At 62.0% G+C, this 19,739-nt stretch overlaps 1 protein-coding gene across 1 annotated transcript; it reads left to right on the top strand.

The window, feature by feature from the left end:
- Positions 1 to 11: 11 nt before the first annotated feature.
- Positions 12 to 19,611, top strand: PCSK7 (proprotein convertase subtilisin/kexin type 7). The gene is made up of 16 exons (XM_075116294.1): positions 12 to 102; positions 465 to 944; positions 1,418 to 1,552; positions 1,927 to 2,092; positions 3,996 to 4,086; positions 4,871 to 4,925; positions 6,723 to 6,861; positions 7,289 to 7,389; positions 12,225 to 12,392; positions 13,416 to 13,523; positions 14,534 to 14,636; positions 16,890 to 17,046; positions 17,203 to 17,297; positions 17,452 to 17,545; positions 17,872 to 17,989; positions 18,169 to 19,611. The coding sequence occupies exons 2-16, from the start codon at positions 477 to 479 to the stop codon at positions 18,583 to 18,585; spliced, it is 2,415 nt and encodes an 804-aa protein (XP_074972395.1). The 5' UTR covers positions 12 to 102; positions 465 to 476; the 3' UTR covers positions 18,586 to 19,611.
- Positions 19,612 to 19,739: the final 128 nt, after the last annotated feature.

Raw genomic sequence — 19,739 nt, 5'->3', positions numbered from 1 at the left:
CCCCCTAGCGGAGCGGAGGTCTGCGCCGCCGCCGCCGGATCTGACGTTGCTGTCAGCGGCCGCCGGGCATCCGGAAGCGGCGGCGGCGGCGGCCCGGGCCCGGTGAGCGGCGGGGACGGGGCCGGGGACGGGGCCGGGGCCGGGGACGGCAGCCCCCTCCCTCGGCTGCCGCGGCCGCAGCGCCCCGGGGAGTGCGGGCCCAGCCCCGGGGCGCGGCGGGCGGCCGGGCCTGCCCCGCCGACGGCCGCCTTTCCCGGGGCCGCCCACCTCTCCCGGTGGAGCGGCTCCCCGGGGGCGCGAAGGCGGCGCCGGGCGGCTAGAGCCGGAGCCCGGGGGTTGGCGGCACGTCCAGGCGGGCCGGCGTTGCCCGCCGGGCGCCGTGGGACCTTCGGGCGAGGCCGTGGCCGCCCCGTTCCGGGCCAGAGGGGCTTCCGCTCACCGGTTTTGTTCCCCGCCGTTTGCAGCCCGCCTGTCTGATGCCGCATTGGAAGCGGCGGCCGCCGCTATGGAGCGCGGGGATGGAGGCCACGCTCTGTATCCACACGTGCCTTTGGCTGAGCGCCGCCTGGATCCCCCTCGCGTCGTCGGACGGGCCCGCCGGCGGCGGGGAGCGCGCTGCCGCCACTGAGGCCCGGCACGGCAGGCTGACCTGGGCCGTCAGCTTGGACGTGCCCGAGGAGGAGCTGGAGCAGCGGGCGGAGGAGCTGGCCCGGGCCGCGGGGCTGGTGAACATGGGCCGCGTTGGGGAGCTCAAAGGCCATTACCTCTTCTCCTACCAGCCCGACAGCCACGCCACAGGCGAACCCGAAGCAATAAGGAGGTCGGTGGACACTTTGTTTGCACAGCACGACAGCGTGCGGTGGCACTCGGAGCAGAAGCTTCTGAAACGCTCCAAACGCAGCCTGCACTTTAACGATCCCAAATACCCCCAGCAGTGGCATCTGGTGAGTGATTTTCTGGCTCCCGTTGTGGTAGCAGGCTCAGGCAGTTCGCGTGGCCGCAAGCGAGCTGTTGTGCGGCAGGCAGAACGCTCACTTTCCATCCTCGTGGCAAGGAGGATGCGCCAAAGGCTCGCCCTGCCCGCCGTGGCGACGGGAGGTGGCAGCTCCTGCAGCCGGCCGCGTGCCCGTGGCGCTGGGGTGGGCAGAGGGCTTTTGGCCGGAGCGTGCCGTGCCGTTAGCAGGCTGGAGCGTGATGTTGGCCCTGCAGCGCTCCGCTTCGTGGCTCGAGCAACTGTTGCTCGCAGTCCGCGTCAAACAAACCTCCCATGACCGTCCTGCACCTCTGTCCTGCGCTCCAGCCCAGCCCTGGCCCCGCACGTCAGCCAGCATGCCCGAAAGGTCCGGGAGCCCCTTTCCTCACAGCTGACCCGCTCCTCTGCTTTTCCTCTCCCCTTGCTGTCCTTTCTGGTGCTTAGAACAACCGCAAGAGCCCGGGGAAGGACATCAACGTCACAGGTGTCTGGGAGCGCAATGTGACGGGGCGCGGCGTGACGGTGGTGGTGGTGGACGATGGAGTGGAACACACCATCAAAGACATCCAGCCAAATTACGTGAGTGTCAGCTCTGCGGTGGGAGGGCATTGGGGCGAGCCAGAGGCCGGGGGAGGCAGCACGGCCGGCGTGGGCCTCCGGTGAGCTGGGCAGTGCGGCGTGAGCTCGGCCGCTGGCAAAGCCTCACCCACGCTGTCGCCCTGGGCTCGGCCAGGGTGGGAAATGCCAGTGGCAAACCTCTCCCTGGGAGATTTTGCACCGTAGTTGTGGGTTTACCAGATAGCAGCGTTGAGCTGCGGCCCTGTGTGGAAGCGCCCTCTAAGTTCCCGTGACTTCCAGGCTGTCCTTCAGCCCGTGCAGCATGCTCCTAAGTCCTGCTTTTCCCAAAGAGAGGAGAGCAGAGCCCCGAGTTGTGACTGTGAGTCTGTTTTCAGAGCCCAGAAGGCAGCTACGATTTGAACTCCAACGACCCTGACCCTATGCCTCACCCTGACGAGGAGAACGGCAACCACCACGGGACCCGCTGCGCTGGGGAGATCGCCGCCGTGCCGAACAACAGCTTCTGCACGGTGGGCGTAGCCTACGGGAGCCGCATCGCAGGTATGTGTGCGGCTCGGCACTGTGACGTGCTGTGCTCCTGCCTGGCTCGTCTCGCCTCTGACGCTGCGGGGCCAGGACACGGCTCTGCGGGATGGGGTGGCTTGGCCGAAGCGGCTCCGAGTCAGCCGGTGCCTGCTGAGGCTGGTCAGTCTGTTGGAGGGAGGAACCGGCATCTGCCTGAGCTCCTCTCCAGGGGAGGCAGTTCCTGGAAGAGCAGGATAAGTGTGTGCTGGGGCAGCTTTTCCAGAGCACTCCCAGCACGCCACCTGCCCGGCCACAGAGATTTTGGGAGAGGCACGTCCGTACCGCGCAGCCTAGGCCAGGCAAACGTGTGGCGACATGCCCACTCCAGTGCCTGCGTGCTGCAGGCTGCAGCTGGAGGGACCGGGGGAGCAAATGTTTGCCAGTCCCCTGCACTCCCTTGGTCTCAGGCCTGCCCTGTGTGGATGGACAGGGCGTGAAGGTCCAGCTGCGCATCTCTCCTCTGCAAAGCCTCGGCCGCCTCCGGAGCTTGCGTGTTCCAGAGACCTCTCTGCCGGGCAGGATGCGCCCCTCGCAGAGCAGAGGAGGGTCCTGCTGTGCTGCAGCCGGGGACGTGATTCTCTCCATACCCGGCAGATGGTGCCACGTTCCCTGGCTGCGACGCGGGGCTGGGGAGCGGGTGGGCTCCGGGGTGCCGGCAGCATGCTGGGGGTCAGAGCTCGCTCAAGGGCACCGCAGGCAGCTCTGCACCCCCGCCCTGTGCTCGGCTCCCTCCCAGCCTCGCCCTGGCAGGTTGCTCCCTGAGCAGCCACCCTGGTGGTGGCACGGCAGGGTCCCCAGGCTCCAGCTGGCCTGGGAGGCTGTAGGCAGACGCTGCTAGCAAAGCCCAGCTGGCAGAAAGAAAGATGAGCTCATAATTTAACTGCAGCACGGCGGATAGGGAGGGTTTAACCCTGGTGGCTCAGGCGGGACCTGGCACTTCTTCAGGCTTCGGCTCTCCAGAGGTGCGCCGGGCCTTGCAGGGCGAGCACAGCAGGGCAGCCTTGAGCTCTGCGGCGGGACGGGGAGGCTGCCGGGGCAGCGTGGTAAGCACTGGAGCTGGCGTGGGGAGAGCCAGTGCATCCCTCACTGGGCTGCTCCGCTCCTCCATGGGGGAGGCTCAGATGCGGCAGTGAAAAGCCGTGCGCGTGCTGCATCAGGCGAGAGCTGAGATGGGTGGGCGGTCACGCTGTTTATAAATAGGCTTAATTGAGATGCATGCCTGGTTTCCATTTGTAACGTCCTTTGCCAGCCTAAACCATGATGCAAAACTGTAATTATCAACCATTTGTGTCACTGAAAACTCAGCACTGAGCCTTTGTTGGTTTACTCGGAGAGGTGGCCTCGCCTTCCTGGTCCAAGTGCGCCAGCTGGGGTGTCCGGCGCCCTTCCCTCAGCAGGCAAGTGTGCCGTCCATCCCAAACCGAGCCTGGCTGTTTGGCAGCTCAGAAAGGGAAGCGATTGCTCCCAGCAGGGACTAGCCCTGAAAATCAGCAGGATAACGGAGGGCAGGATGTGAAGAAGCCCCTGGGGAACAGTGTTCTGGGTCAGGGGGCTCAGGGGCGCATAGGAGTGAGCCCAGCTGGCGTTCGGTTGTGCCGTCACCACCTTGGTTCTGGTAGTGGGACTGGAGGGCTTGCTTGGCAGAAAAGCCGTGTCCAGCAGAGGACGTGGAGCTGCGTGTGAGGGTGCACCTATAACCCCTGAGGCGCACCTAGCCATCGGGGACTGATCGGCAGGGTTACAGCTCTGGGAGATCTGGTTCGGTCAGGTTGGGAGAGCAAGCGTCCCCGGTGTGAACCTGCCAAGGGATTTGTTTGCACTGTTTAGACAGCTTGCTTTGATCTGCTTCAGTCGTGTTTCCTTGTCCTTTGTCCTGCAGGCATACGAGTGCTGGATGGGCCCCTCACTGACAGCATGGAGGCTATTGCCTTCAACAAGCACTATCAGATCAACGACATCTACAGCTGCAGGTGAGCCCCAAGGGGACCCTGCACTGGGCCACACCGACAGCCAGCGAAGGGCTGTGGGCTCCGGGGAGGGGTTCGCAGCTCTCAGCTGAATGCTCACACCAGCCCCTCTCCTCCCATGGCTCCAGCTAGCCTTGAGGCACCGAAATTGGTCCCGCTTTTGTGGGTCCTGGGAGCATGCCTGGCAGCCAGGCTGCGAGGTGGCAGGCCCGTCCCACAGAGGGAACGCCCTGCTTGTCCCCCTGGGCTTGGTGCCTGCCTCTGCCCTGCGGTCAGGCCATCTTGGGGGCTCTGCGCAGCTGAACCTCGAGGGGATTTGCAGCCGGGCACATAAGATGGGGCTCTCTGTTACTGCTGTTAAGAGTAACATCAGTATTCCTGTTACTGGAGAGCCGGCCCGGGCCATGCACGGCACCTACGGTTGCAAGGCTGCCTTCTGAGTGCTGCTGCAGCAGCACGTCCCGCCGGCTGGCTGAGCTGGGGGACTCTGTGACCCCCGCTGCGGCTGGGGAGCCGTGTGACAGGGACTGGAATGTGTGAGAAGCTGGTTGTTAAATAAAAGTCAAACGTTTTGTCCGCTGGAATCTGACCCGGGGGCACAGTGCAAACATGACTGCGATATCCCAGCAGCGAGGGGCCAACCTGACGGATGGGAAAGTACAGCACCCTCTAGTCCCGGTCAGGGTGCTAGGAGTAACTGGTGGCTGCTTGTAGCTCGCTGTAACGGGAGGAAGAGTTGCTGTCTGCAACTCCTGGGGCTGTCACTTCATGGTGTCTCTCTTTGCAGCTGGGGTCCAGATGATGATGGGAAAACCGTGGATGGCCCACATCAACTGGGAAAGGTAAAAAGCAGTCCCAGCAGCACGGGCCAGCCCTGGGCTAGCCCTCCGGGGCTTGTGGTTTCTTGCCTGCCTGGGCAGGTGAGGAGGGACGTTGCTGTGGCACAGCACACATTTGTTTGCCTCCATCACTGCCAGAAGAGGTGTTGCACGTTACCACACGGTGGGGAGAGGTGACGTTGCTGCGGGAGGGCAGCGTTCAGGCAGCGTTACATGAGCTTTGCCAGGAGAGGCTGGTTCCAGCAGGAAAACACTCTGTTGCAAAACCCGTGGTGGTATTCTGACAGCTTTTGCAACCCAAGGGATGCTCTCCACTCAGGGCACCGAGCGTTCCTGCTTTAAGGGTGGTTCTCAAGGCAGGGAGCATCCCTCCAAATGCCAGGAGTCAGTAAGTGGCTGGGGCAGTGGCTGCGTTCACTCTCAGTGGGACCACAGCATGGGGAAGTGTCAGAGCTGAAGCCCCTTCCCGGGCCGTTACGGCCTCCTGGCAGCGCCTGTGCTGCAGAGCCGCTGCAAAACACGGCCAGCTGCCTGTGCCTGGCTCCGCTGCCCAGGTGCTGCAGCGAGGGGTCGCCGAGGGGGCCCCAAAGCCGGCGCTGCATCGCTCCCAGGATGTGGTTCCGCTTAATTTCTCTTTTGCTTGGCAGCCTTTTGCTGTACTTTCCTAACCACAAGATAGCAGTTACTGTGCTGTTTGCAGCAACGCTGACAGCTGAGCTATCAGTTCACAATGACAAACGGTTTCCAGTTCTGCAAGTTAATTTATTCTCTTCCTGCATGCAGAGACGGCTGTAACAAGCTCTGGGACACAGAGCACAAGGGAAGCTTGCTTCGCCACAGCAGAGCGTCTGGAGGGCTTTGTGGCCGATGCAGTATGTGCCTTCATCTGCCGAAGGGCGGGCAGAGGAGGAGGGTTGGTTTCCAGCGGGATTGCTTTTTGCTCGTCCATCAGACACATACCCTTTGTCTAGGCGGGAGTGACGTCTGTGCAAGGTGTCAGCCTAGAAACGCGCTTCCCAAGCGGGGCCGGTGTAGTTGTGTTTCTCAGCGAAGGCAACGCCCGAGTGCGTGTGGAAGCTGGGGCCTTGCAGAAGGGCAGCAGCCACGCGTGGTTAGTCTCTGTCAGCGGGAAACCCTTGATGCTCCAGAAGAGCCAGCTGCAGAGCGAGCCTGCTGAAGTTGGGAGGGCTAGGGCTGCTGTGTTTCCTCTGGAGTTCAAATGCTTTGTGCTGCGATTGCCTGGAAGGCTGCTTTTCCTTTTTCGCTTTATTTTTAACGCAGAATCCGCTTTAAAATCATAGCAAGCAATAGAGCAGCCATTCCTCAGCCCAGACGTTGGCCGCAGCACTGCCTTCGTAACGCACGTGCTCTGGAATCTCGGTGTCTGGTCGGGGCTGTAACAGACGTGCCTCCCTGACTCTGCCATCCGGTGAACTACGCCCGGGCGGGTTGTGGCTGGCGCTGCTATCGCCCCGCGTACTTGGCAGGGCCAGTTATTGAAATCTCGGAGCGTGGACTTTGGTTCCCGGACAGAGGTGCCAGGACGGAGCTTTCCAGCACGTCCTGTGCCTGCGGGCAGTCTGCAGGGCGAACGCCTCCCCGGCACAGGCGGCTCGGGGGAGGCACCGGCGTCCGTCCACGCCTGGCTTAGCAGCGAGGTGTGCCGCGAGGTCCGGGAGAACCCTGCTCCCTCACGCTCGCAGCCAGGCGTGCCAGCTGTGGCTGCTGGCACAAACCCTCTGGGGTCATCGGGGAAGGCGCGGGAGCGTGCCCTGACCAGCGACTGTTCCTTCTCCGCAGGCCGCCCTGCAGCACGGCGTGATAGCGGGTCGCAGGGGCTTTGGGAGCATTTTCGTCGTGGCCAGTGGCAACGGTGGGCAGCACAGCGACAACTGCAACTATGATGGTTACGCCAATTCCATCTACACTGTCACGATAGGTGAGCGCCTGCATCTTCCGTCTCGTTTCTTCCCAGCGTGGAAAAATGAGGTCATCCCAAAAGCACAAAAGCTGCCCAGCTGGAAGCTGGCTGATTAGTGGGAACCTGCGGGAGAGCGTCTGTCGTCCGGGAGTGAATGTGGCAGTGTGTAGAGGTGCTGGGCTTCAGCCCTCAAGTCTGCAGGCTTTTTTTGACCTACAGAGAAAGAGGGGGCCAAAGAAATTCCTGCCTACCTTCAGGTCTCCATCGCTGGGGTTGTGACAGACACGCTGCCATGCTGAGGGAGTGACCCAAAATGCAGCGTTCCTATGGTGCAGGTTGGAAAAGAAATGTCTAGTCCGTTTTCTCGAGAGCAGAAGCTACGTGAGGGGTAGATGATCTGCGTAACATTAAGCCCATACAGTCAATGCCTGTCACTTTTTCCCAGGCGCGGTGGATGAGACGGGCTCCATGCCGTTCTATGCCGAGGAATGCGCCTCCATGCTAGCGGTGACCTTCAGCGGCGGGGACAAGATGATGAGGAGCATTGTGAGTACCGTGCAAGGCACACATCTTCCCCTGTGCTCTGCTGGCCGCACCTGGCCGCAGGGCTGGAACGGCAAGCGCGGAGAAGGGACGAAGCTCTGTCCCTTCTGATTGCCACGCATCTGCCTTAGGCTGGTAGTCGGGTTCCTTTGCGAGGCAGGGAATGAACACACTTTGTATCGAGGCCCTGCGTAAACAGTGCTCCGGGAGGGAGGTTCCTGTTTCTAGTTGTTCCCTGTGTTGTCACTGTCTGTCAGGCTGTGACCCGTGGTGCAGTGACCCTCCGCAGGGGTGTTCGTGGGCACACTGAGTTTCCCAGCCCCAGACACAGACCCTGCATGTGTCACGTGCGTCACCTCGAGCACAGGCAGGGTGTCGGGCTGATAGGGACAGGGACTGCGCTCCCTTAGCTCCCTGCTCTGCACTGCTGGGAGCTGCAGGCAGACATCTTCTGGGACGGGGGCCACTTGGGTGATCCCTGAAGAAGTTCCTCTGCGCTGTGTCCCTGGGAGCGTCGTCCAGGCTGCTCCCGCAGCTCAGCCCCAGTGACAGCCGGCAGAAGACAAGCTTTATCCCAGCTGTGTGCGTGCCACCTTTGCACAGCAAGGAGGGAGCCTGGAGCGAGACGCCTGGGCTACTGTGGGCTTTCCTGAAGAGAAAGGGGCAGGGGCGGCTGAGGCTCAGCTCTGGGGGGGCTGTGGCACTCCCTGCCCAGCCAGCCCCCCTCACTTCTGCTCCGAAGGGATGTGGGAGCGCAGAGGGCTGGGAGCAGCATCGGGCTCTTTAAACTACTTGGCCTCAGCTCCCTCTCTGTTCTGGCATGCGTGCCTCTCCCAGCTGAATTTTTCAGAATATTTTTATCGACTCTTCCTTTTTTTGCCAAAAAATGACTTCTTGTCAACAAAATGTCCTTTTTGCCCAAGCCAAGCAGCCAGGCCTGTTTTCCCCAATGCCAGGCCTGACGCAGCGTGTTCCTCCCTTGCTGCTGGTGCACTTGGGGGGCTGTCAGGCTGACCAGCCCGTATGGCTGTGACCCGTTCCCGCCCTGCGGTGCCAGCGGGGACGGCAAGAGCCCAAACCACCCTGGGGCAGCTTCAGGTAAATGTCACTGGCTCCCAGGCCTGACTGGGTTTGGATTGTCCCTGGCTCGGCAGGCACCGGGAGGGTCTTCCATCAGGACAGGCAGTTCTGAGAGGCACTTTCCGGGTAAAGCCAATGAGGCAGCGACACCCCAATGGCAGATCAGCGTTGGCAGCGTGTGCTCGGGAGTCTCCGGGGGCCTGACAGTTGAGGGATGGCACCTAGGGTGCTCCTGCGAGCAGGGACGTGCAGCTGGGGCTCTGTGCCTGCCAGAGAGGAGCTGAATCCAGGCTTGTCAAACAGGCTTCCCTGCGTGCTGGGTAAACTGGGGGAACAGGGAGAACCTGGGCTCCTCAGCCACCTGCCTGGGACTCGGCAAGCTCCTCTTGCAGTTCAGAGCCAGGGCAGGAATCCCTGCCTAACTAGAGCATGGCACAATCTGCCTGGAGCGATGGCTCGACTCATGTGGCAGGGAAAGTAAAACCCAGAATGGTGCTGATTTTTCCTTTCAGAAAAAACTTCAATTGTCCCAAGCTGGTTTGGAAACTACTGACGCTAGGAAAAAAGGAAACAGCAGCCCGGCGAGGGCTCTGCTGCGCTTTCATCGGGAGTTAGGGAGTTCTGGGTTTATGTCCAGCTTCTCCCAAGCCTGCTGCTGGTGAGAGTGCTTTGAAGGTCTCGAACGCCCCTTGATTTCGAACCCTGGCCTTATGGGACAGTAATGCGGGAGCCAGTGCTCCGTCGGGGAGCCAGGATGAGATGCCACGCGCAGCCTAGGCACAGCACATGCCAGAGAGCCGTCCTGTTGCCCTCCGGTCTTGCGATCGCTCCTTTAGTGAGCCCATGCCATGTTAGAACTTGCATGCCCCTTTTTTCTGGAGGATAGTGGGCTCCTAAACGCCCTTTAGCTGTGCTTCAGCGATGTCAGAGTTAACTTCTCAGCAGCCATCTGCTGGGTTTTTTTCTTTTACCAGACTATAAACTTTGTGTGGTTTCCTTAATGGGAAGAATTCAATACGGCTTCTGGCACTAGCTGCATTTCCTACCAAAAGCTTATGCTGCTCAGGGTGCTCTTTGTAGGACGTGCGGTGCCCGAGTGCAAGCTGAAGTTGTTAACAGCTGGCAGAATGTTACGAAGTCAAGTACAGGAGGCAACAGCAGCTCTTGGCAGCGCGGGCTGTCTCCCCACGGGGAGCACAGGGTGATAGATGCATTCAGCTCGCAGGGAGGTGGCATAACTTGGGAACCTCCCAGTGCCTCTTTTGAGGCTGTCTGTGCTCTGCGCAGTCCCTCTGCAGAGGCCCAGTTGTGCTGGAGTGACGTGGTGGTCAGCAGTGAAGATGAGGAAGGTCCCAAACTGTAAATTGCTCAGGTTTCCCCTGAGGTTGCTGAGTTCAGGCCCAGTTCCTCTCTCTCGCCAAAGGAAGCTATCTGCATTCATCGCTCCTCAGCTGGGACGCCTTGTCCATCCGTAAAGGACTCCTTACGGTGAGCCTGAGGTCCCTAGGAGTAGCAGCTGTCTTCAGCAGCAGCAGCAGCTCGTTTGGATTGGTATTTTGGTCCTAAGGCAGCAAGGCTCTCTGCGTGTCTGCGGTACCCTGGAGAACATTGGCAGAGTTCAAGTTTGGGGTGTGTGTGCCTCTCCCCGAACTGGCGCTGGTTTTCATGCGTGGGGAGCAGAGCTAAGGGACATCACCTCCAAAGGCCTCACGGATGTTGGCTGAAATCAGAAGCTTCTCGCAAGGGCTGGTCTGGCCTCGGTAGCCGAGCTGGCTGCGAGCAGGGGCGAGGGGACCAGTGCCTGCCTGGGCCCCTGCTGTGCCTCAGCTCTTGCTCCCACAGGCCAGAGCAACCGTCTGTGGTCCAGAGCAGTGTAAAGCTGCTCTTCCTTACCCTTAGCTAACCACTGTGCAAACAGCGGCTGCAAAGGCGCTTTCATGCCCTTGCCCCACGGAGAAGCTGCCTGAGCCACTCTGCTCAGCCCTGTGCTGAACTGTGTGCATCCCAGTTCCCAGCACAGGGACGTCTCTCTCAACTGGGAGCTATGGTGTTGTCCTTCCTACCTTGTACGGGTTTTTGCTGGGTACCCACGTCCCGGTGAGGAACTGCCTGGGAAATGTTTCCAGGCTTTTCAGCAGCTAATCCCTGACCCTTTCCCTCTGCTGCTGCCCTGCTCTTGTTGTTCTGGTCTTGGCTGAGGGAGGAGGATGGGATCTCTGGCTGCCCCTCCCATCTCCCAGCCTGATCTCAGCAACCACAGAGAGAAAGCAAGCTCATGTGCTGCAAATTCCTCCCTCCTGTCTGGGGGGAAGCTGCCCGTGCAGAAGAGGCGGCTGGGAGATGGACAGATTAGCTGTGGTTCACACAGGCAGAAGGTTTAGGACCACCTCACCATGTCTTTCCTCTGGAGGGGGAATCCTTGGGCACCCAGAGAACTCCCTCATATTGGCTGAAAGCCTTTACAAAGGGGGTCAGGCTTGGGTGCTGGCCTTGGTGTGCTGTGTTCGGGCTGGGTGCTGCCCTGCTGCCCCAGCTTGCCTTTCCCTGTGGTTGCAGGGAGGCAAGAGGTGTCCCTGGGCGAGGGATCACCAGCACTCAGCTGCAGTCCCTCCTTTTCCTTCTGCCGTAGCAAATCTCTTAGGAAGGGGCGTGCAGGTGGTGTCTGTGGTCCCCTTTAAACCCTGTTGCGTGCCCCGGCACGGCGCGGAGAAGCCCGGCTCTTTGGCCCAGCGTTGCGTGCAGCAATGCCTCCCCTGCCTGGGCTGTCACGCTCTGATTGCCGCTCTCTGCCAAACCTCACGCCCCTCTGCCTGCTCAAAGGCTTTCCCATCTGTTCACCTGGGGCAGGCCACGATTAGACAGACACGCCTGGCCGGGCCAGCTGCCTGGCAGAACGGGGAACGGCACCGCCGCCTGCACAGAGCGCCCTTGTAATTGCCGTAGCAGCAGTACAGCGGCGGCTAGGTTAGCTCCTCTCTCCCCCGGGACAGACAGCTCGGCCCGGCCAAAGGCGTCCTGAAGTGGGGAAGGTTTTCACTGTCCTCAGCAAATAATAATCGGGTACCCCTGGGGGCCCTTGGTGCTGGAGGAGAGGGCTGGCCGGGGGCACCCAGACTGCTGGGCAGGAGAGCTGCCCGTCTTTTCTCCCCCCTCACTCCCAGTTTCCCAAGCTTTCTCTTCAGGCGTCCAGCCAGCGGGGGATCTTTTCCTCCTCATCAGGCTTGTGGTAGAGCGATAGAAATTACGTGAGTGTTGCTGACAGAAATGCGCGAGTGGTAAATCAGCACTGCAGGGCTGTCCAGAAAACCCACCAGCTTGTGCGCCGCCCCGCACGCTGCCGGGGTGCTCGTGCGGTAGGTGAGGACCCCGGCCATCATGCAGGGCGCCTGGGCCGCCCTCGCTGGCAAGCTCTCCGCGATCCCCCTTGTTCCCTGCCAGGAGCGCGGCTCTGGCCCTGCGTCTGCCTCTCGTGCTCGGGCATTGCTCATTTCATAGCTGTGTTCGGGGCGGTGGTGGGGGGCCCCAGCACCCCCACCTTTCGTGCCCTTTGCGTAGCGTGGGGGGCAGCTATCCTGTGTCCCCGGGGCTTTTGCCAGCAGTTGTGTCACAGGCTGAACGCAGGCTGCTGGTGGAGCTGGTGTGGCAAGGGCCCGGCTCGGGACAGGGACTGCGGGCTTGGTCGCTCCAGTACCTATCCCGGCCACCCCAGCATGGCAAACGGTGGCCTGACAGGAGGCACCTCTCCTCTTTCTGGGCAGGTGACGACAGACTGGGATTTGCAGAAGGGCACGGGCTGCACAGAGGGCCACACAGGAACGTCGGCTGCCGCTCCTCTTGCGGCCGGGATGATTGCGCTGATGCTGCAGGTGCGGCCGTGTCTCACCTGGCGAGACGTCCAGCACATCATTGTCTTCACCACCACCAAGGTAAAGTGGCCCTCCCTCCCTCCTGCTGCCCTTCAGGGATGCTGCAGGATGGCCGAGGTCCTGCTCTGCACATCTTTGGTCACATCTGCCGCCCCTCGATAAATCTCTCCATTGTCTGGCTCCCAGCAAAGGGATTGTGTTTTCCCCTCACCCCTTGTTCCTCCCAGGAATGCGGCCGAGGCATTTTCTTCTGTCATGATAATAAATGGGGTATTTGCTCCAGGAATGCCTCCGTCTGCCAGCGTACAGGTCTTCCAGGGGCTCAACCGTGCCTCGCCCGAGGACACCAGGAGCCGAAGGGCTGGCACACATCTCTGCAATGCAACCCCACAGTCTGTGCAGTGGGAAAGCGGGGCGCTCTGCCCTGCTCTGGCCTTTCCTCGGGCTCCCCAGAGAGTCGGGCTCTTGGAAATAGACCTAACGGAGAGCTCGGCAGCAAACACAGCCCCTCCTTTTGCTCGGCTCAACTCCAGAACAGCTTCGCTGCAGAGAGCAGGAGCGGGAACGGACTGGAGCTGCCCAATTCGGCTTGGGGACAGGGCTTCTTCGGCACCCCTCTGGGGAGCAGGAGTCCCTGTCCAGCTAATGCTCTACCCGCTTGGCACAGGGCAGTGTTTTCCATAGCTGCAAGCCAGCATTGCCAGAGCACTACAACCTGATAAGTGATGGGACCTAGATCTGCCCTGGCCTAGCTCTTGTTGATTTAAAGGACTTGGTTCCTTCTCTCCAAGACTTCTGCCATCCCACAGCCTGCGGCTTGGGCGGCAGGGAGCAGCTGGGATGTTTCAGAGCAGAGGCATGTGTGCCCTTTCATTCTGCTTGATTTCCTTTCTGAGGAGCTGGGAAGCCTGTTTGTCCTGGGACTTTTTTCATACAAAGATCAACCTGTTTCTTTCTAATAAGGCCATGTGGGTTTGCTTCCCTGCTGCTGCGGGATATTTCTGAGCCTCCTTCCCTTCAGGCCTCGTCCCCTTTGCTCCGGGTTCCCCCAAGGTAACAAGGGTGCCCTGCGTTTCATTTCAGTACGAGGATCGTCACGCAAAGTGGGACGTCAACCAGGCTGGCTTCAGCCATAGCCATCAGCACGGCTTCGGCTTGCTGAACGCCTGGAGGCTGGTTAACGCTGCCAAGGTAATTCCCCTTGTGCGCCCCAGAGGCAGGTAGAGCAGACCCACCCGGGCGACGGCTCCTGTGCCGGCAACACCATGGGGTGACACTGTTGCCGTTCAGGGCCAGCACTTTGGCCATCATCCTGCCAGCCCTCGCTGTAAGGCTGCTTTTGTTATGAAGTAATGAGGCTTTTGGCAATGTCTGAAACCTGCCCCCGAGCTGCTGCGCTCTCAGCACTATATATAGCCATGGGAGAGAGCCTTCACTAGTGGGAGACGACAGCTCTGATTCATGGCTTGGGGAGTTTCGTCAGCAGCCCCAGCACCTTCCTCCCCACGCGGTGGGCTCCAGGGAGGGCGTCATGCTCTGAGGAAATGGGGTGTTCTCAGCTGGCAGCTCTGGGCTCCGCATCCTGGAGGCTGCTGGGGCTGCCGAGGGAGCGGTGTGGCCAGAGCGGGCAGGGCCACCCCCATCTCTTCCTCCCTGTGCCTTCAGTTGTATGGAGACCAGGGCACATCCCTTTGGCACTCGGTCCTCGCTCGTGCGTAGAGCACCGCGCAGCTGTGCCTGGTCGCTGCCGGTTGCCAGCAATGCCCCTTCTTCCACAGGGATTTTCAGGCTGCTCTCTCTTCCTGCAGGGCTTGGGGTTCCGCTATGTTTCCTGCCCTGCTGTGCCTGGGGCTGAAATGGAATGGCTTTAAGTAACTGCTCAAAACCACTCAGGTGGTGGTGGAGACAAACGCAGAGCTGGGAGAGTCCTGAGCCTCAGTCAGCCCCTCTAGCCAACGGGGCATCACTTTCCTTCCGCTCCTAGGCGTGCGGGCGCTCCTCTCCAGCCCTGCAGTGCTCGCCGCAGCCCGTGCATGCTGCTGGGGTTTGCGTGCCCCAGAGCAGCGCTGGGAGAGGCCCCCTGGCCTGAGCCCAAGCTGGGCCCACATCCACGTGTGTGCTACAGAGAGGAGCAGCTTGCGAGACAGATGCACAGGGAGGGCACAACCTCGTGCTAAATCCTCTCACCTTTCCCCTGACAGATCTGGGAGTCCGTCCCGTACCTCGCCTCGTACGTGAGCCCGGTGCTGAAGGAGGGCAGGAGCATCCCGCTACTCCCGCAGGAGCTGGAGGTCACCTGGAACGGTAAGAGCAGGTGTGCCACGAGAGAGCACGTGCCCGTATGCACTGAGGCCAGGGATCCAGCCCATTCCCGCTGGCATGGGGCTCAGCTGGGCATGCTGGCAGCCTGGCAGGGTGAGCCCTGGGCTGTGCGAGGCCACAAAGGGGTTAAGTGTTGGGCTGCCCGGGCTTTTTCCTCTCTCTTTCCACTGCCCTTCCCCAGGGGATCTGTGTCTGTGGTCCCCTCCCTGATAACTCCATCCCTAGATTGATGCCTTTGAGGAGCCAGACAGGCATTAGTGAGCGTGGCCAGGCTGGGCAGCAGCCAGACCTGCTCGTCTGGCTTTGACCATTTTAGGTAATGCTCCAGCTCCTGACTTGGCCAGCCTCTGTCCACATAAACAAGGCACTGCTCCGGCTGCTACCAGTGGGAAGGAGAGCTCGGCCCCAAGCCCTTCCCGACCCCTCAGCAGGGCCTGGCTCTCTGGCTGGGCGCAGCTGCTTATGCTGAGGCTGGGCCGCCGGCCCCCTCGCTGTCCCACCGAAGATGCTGTCGCAGGGGGCCGGTGGCCCTGCACCCCTTGCTGCCCCAGCTGCAGCTCCTGGCAGAGGTGCTGCGGGCTGGCAGCGCCCGGAGGCTGTTCCACAGGATAGAGTTCCCTCTGGAAAGAGTTCAGTGCTCGGCAGGCCAGCACGCCCTTGCAGGTGGCCCTGGCCCTCCCCTCCTTGCCGCCGGCTGAGGAGATGCTGGGCAGGCACTGGGCACGCATTCTCCGCCTCTCCCATCCCTGCCCGGCTGCTGCCTTGGAGGTACCAGCACGGCAGGGCCCCAGCGGGACAGAGGGGTGACACCCTGCTCCTCAGGCTGGCCCCTCTCTGCCACTGAGAGGGTTGGGGGTCAAGCAGCTCCTTCTGCCCTAAAAGGAGTGGTGAGCTGGAAGCTGGGCAGCCAGCAGAGTTTGGGAGAGGCAGAAGAGAGGCACTTTGGAGAAGCACTTGCAGAGGAACGTGCAGCCGGGGCACTACTGTCCCCAGGTACAGGCTGACTCAGGGCTAACCCTTTCCCCATGTGGCCCCAGGGGGTGTCCTGGCCACCTGGCTCTGGGGTGCCCCTGCCTCCCCGCTGAAGAGGTGCTGGGGAGCACCCACCTGCCGCTCGGCTGGGCTGCCAGGAGGAGGCCAAGCCACAGGCTGGAACCCACTCTGAAGCGTTTCCTGTGCTATCATTAGCAGCTCCGGGGCTGTGAGCATCCCTTGAGCTGCGAAGGGCTTGAGATGGGTGCCAGGCTTCTCATCTGGTCCTCTTCCAAACCTGGCTCCTGTGTGACTGTGGGTTCAGAGCAGCCTCCAGGGCTGCCAAAAGCTGGCACAAACCCAGGGCAGGAAGGATTTGATGCAGGACAGGGTATTATTTCACTGGCCAAAGCGCTCTGGGTGGGCTCCCGAACCTGCGAGCTGTGAGTCAGGGCCGAGGGAAGAGCTGGATGTCAGGGAGCCCGTGGGGCAGCGGCACAAGTCGTGTAGGCAGCAGCTGGGCCCCACTTGTGCAATGAGGATTCAGCTGCAGGCAAGAGGCTGCTGATAAATGCAAGGGGAGGGAGGCGTGCCTGGCTCCCTCCTTGTGAGCGGAGGAAAGCGTGGGTTTGTATCATCTTCCTGCCCTGGGACGTGCTGGGAGATGCCCAGGAGTCAGCTTTCCCGCTGCTAATGCTGCTGTTGCCTTTCACCCCTCCTTCCTCACCACCTCCTCCTCACCCCTGTCTCACCATTGTTTCCGCCCTGCCTGGTCCTGGCTGAGCTCAGGGAGGGAACAAAGGGCACAGCTGCGGGCAGAGGACAGCCAGTACCAGGTGCCTCCTGCACCTCTGATCTGGGAGGACCTGACTTCTCCCGGCAAGTGTCAAGCAGCCCAAGCACGACGTGAGGTGCCCGGGAAGAAGCGTGCCAGGGTGCCCTTACCTGTGCTAGCCGGGGAGGTGTGCAGGTGGCCCAGCTCAGGAAGGCGAGGAGTCTCCTTGCAGAGCGTGGACAAGGGCCAGGCCTCCGAGTGCAGCGCGGCTTCACTGCCAGGCGCTTGGCAGAGCCTCCCTGCCTGGGGTGTGGCTGCCCTGGCTCCTGCCTCTTGCTCTTGGGGCACAGGCGCACGGGGGCAGCTGGGAGGAGGCAGAGACAAGCGCGTGTGTCCTGCTAAGTGGCACAGCAGCCCTTGGGGCCAGCTGGAATTGGGGACTCCATCCTGGCCACCAGCCTCAGCAAAACCTGCCTTCCCTTTACCAGTCACCACCGCTGACCTGGAGCTCTCCGGCATGAGAACCCTGGAGCACGTGGCGGTCACCGTCACCATAACCCACCCCCGCCGCGGCAACCTGGAGATCAGGCTCTTCTGCCCCAGCGGCATGATGTCCCTGATAGGGACCACCAGGAGCATGGACTCGTAAGCACTGAAGGGGACGGGGGTGCGGAGGCTCCTGCAGCAGGGCAGGACGCCCAGCCCAGCTGGCCCCAAGCCGGAAGGCCATGGCCCATGTCCAGCCTTGCAGCTTGGGCTTCATTACCCTCTCACGGGTTGTTTCTCCTCACCCTTTGGCAGGGACCCCAATGGCTTTGCTGACTGGACCTTCTCCACGGTCCGGTGCTGGGGCGAGGAAGCGCAGGGCACGTACAGGCTGGTCATCAGGGACATCGGTGAGTCCTGCCTTCCCGGAGCGGCGGCAGCAGCTCCGTGCCGCGTCCTGGGGAGCTGCCAGCTCAGCACCTGGGCGGCCACGGGTTGCCTCCGTGTGGTGCCACCCAGCCGGCTGGGGGAGTTCCCCACTGCTCCAACCTGTTTCTTCCCCAGGAGATGAGAGCCTGAGGCCTGGGACCTTGAGGCAGTGGCAGCTGACCCTGTACGGCTCCTCCTGGTCCCCAGCAGAGATGAAGGAACGGCAGAGGTGGGACACCACAACATGGTCTCGGGGGGAGACAGGAGATGGAGGGCTAAGGGACGTTATCAGAAGCAGGTGCTGCTTGGCTGGAGCAGTGTTGCAGTGAGTGCACGGCAGGGTGAGGCCACAGCCTCGCTGCTGGCCCCTGCCATGGGGCACTGGGGCTGCCCTCGATATGCCGCGCAGGGGAGCTGGGGGCTATTGGCTGGGTCTGACCCGGGAGGGCAACCCTCAGTGGTGGAGGGGGCACTCCAGACCCTTTGTGGGCATTTGGGAGCCTCCCGGCAGCAGTCCTGCCTGCGGGACCCTCACGGGCTGCCTCTCTCCCCTAGGCTGCTGGAGGAAGCCATGAGCGGGCAGTACCTCAGCAGCGACTTCTCCCTGCCCTGCCCTCCAGGGCTGGAGATCCCCGAGGAGCAGCACTACACAATCACAGCCAACACCCTCAAGGTGAGCCTGCCTGCGGGCCAGGGAAGGGGTGGCTGGAGACCCTGTCCTCTGCAGGAGGGACCGGAGGAGCGGGAGCCAGCGTCGCTGATCCTCCGGGGGCTGTGCCCTCGCTGCTGGGCGACAGCAGGGCTCCGCAGTGGTTGAGGGCTTTGTCTCTTAAGGGGTTTCCTCCTCCACAGACCCTCCTGCTGTTGGGATGCTTTGCCGTATTCTGGACTTTCTACTACATGCTGGAGGTTTGCCTGACCAGGAACAACGTGGGGCTTGACCTGACCTGCAACGGCTCAGCCGCCTGCAAATGGTACCAGCAGGGAGGGAAGCACAGAGCCCTGGAGAGCGGCCTGGAGATGGAGTCTGTGCCGCTCTACCGGGAGAAGGACATCGAGGATGGCGAGGTGGAGTGTGAGCACCCAGAGCCTGCCCAGGAGGGGGAGGGGGAGGGGGAGGAGGGGTCCTGGACCCCCACCCACCCGAAACTTCCCAGCAGCGCCAGAGCTGCCAGCTTCCACGAGGCGGCCCCCGCCGGGGCAGGGTACCTGGGCCGGGAAGCAACGGCCGAGCTCCTCTCTGAGGACAGGGAGCACCAGACATGCTAGCTGGGGCAGGGGCTTTGGGCTGGGTCCCTCCCACTCGGTACGTCCTTCCCGAGCACGGGCAGCAGAGGCTTCCTGAGCCACCGGGGACCGTTGCCATGTGTCCTGCGGAAGGTGGTGTTGGAAGTGGCTCAGAAACAAGAAGAGAGTGCTGGCAGCGGAAGGGGAGCTTCCCTTTCCCTCGCTCTGGAAAACAAACCAAGCCTTAAACTCATTCCTAAGGGAGCCTGCCCTGCAGCGGCGCTCAGGGCTTCCCTTTGTGCGTGGAGCAAGGCCCCACGCCGACGCCTCCTGTGCGCGGGGTGGCTCTGGTGCAGGTTTGCACGGAGCCCCCTGCACGCCACAGCTCCTGCGGCCTTGCGGTGCGGGGAGGAAGCGTTGCTTTGGCCCCAGGTTCTGCAGAGGGAGCCCGGAAAATGTGGCAGGGCCCCCGGCAGCTGCCTCTGCAGGCAGGGACCCCACAGCGCTGTCATTCCCTGCCCTGCTGGGCTACGAGCTGGCCAGTACCCACCAGTCACACCCAGCTTAGAAGCGGAGAGTCGCTTTGCCCATCTCCAAGCAGCATTTGCTCCCTGTCCCCTGTGCTCTGACCCTGCCACCTCCTCCTCGTGTCCCGCAGGCACGCGAGCAGCCCTGCGCTTGGGGAGGCAGGAGGCAGCGGGGCTTTCTCGGCCGTCCTGCTGAGGGGCAGGATGGGGCTCTCCCGGCCACGGTGGGCACAGCAGCACCTCCGGCCGCGGGTGTCGTGGCAGTGCGAGCTCGCTGCGGCCACTTCCCCCAGTTGCCTCCCCAACGCTTGCTGGGGCATCAGCTTACGTGCGGCACCCGGGAGGGGTGAGGTGGGGGGCGATGCCTGCTTTGGGCGGGGAAGGGGAGGGTGAACTGCTCTGGCAGCGGCTCATCTGCGAGCAGGGTTGGCTTGTTCATGCGCCTTTGGGTTCGGTGGTTTATTTTTTTAAAGCTGGGGTTTGTTTTTTAATCAGCAGAGCCCTTTTGTGTAGCTTTCCAAATAAAGTCTTAAAAACCCTCCTTTCCCCCATCTGTCGCTGCTCTGCCTTCCCAGCCCTTTCCTGCTGTGGAAAGATGAGTCACCAGCACCTCCAGGCCCAGGGCCTGCGGGGAGGCTGGGCCAGGTGCCGGCGCTGCTTCCCGGGAAC

The sequence above is a fragment of the Phalacrocorax aristotelis genome, chromosome 22 (assembly GCF_949628215.1).
Source record: "Phalacrocorax aristotelis chromosome 22, bGulAri2.1, whole genome shotgun sequence".
NCBI classification, from domain to species: domain Eukaryota; kingdom Metazoa; phylum Chordata; class Aves; order Suliformes; family Phalacrocoracidae; genus Phalacrocorax; species Phalacrocorax aristotelis.
The sequence above is the reverse complement of the archived record's forward strand: the minus strand, read 5'-3'. Positions and strand labels throughout refer to the sequence as shown.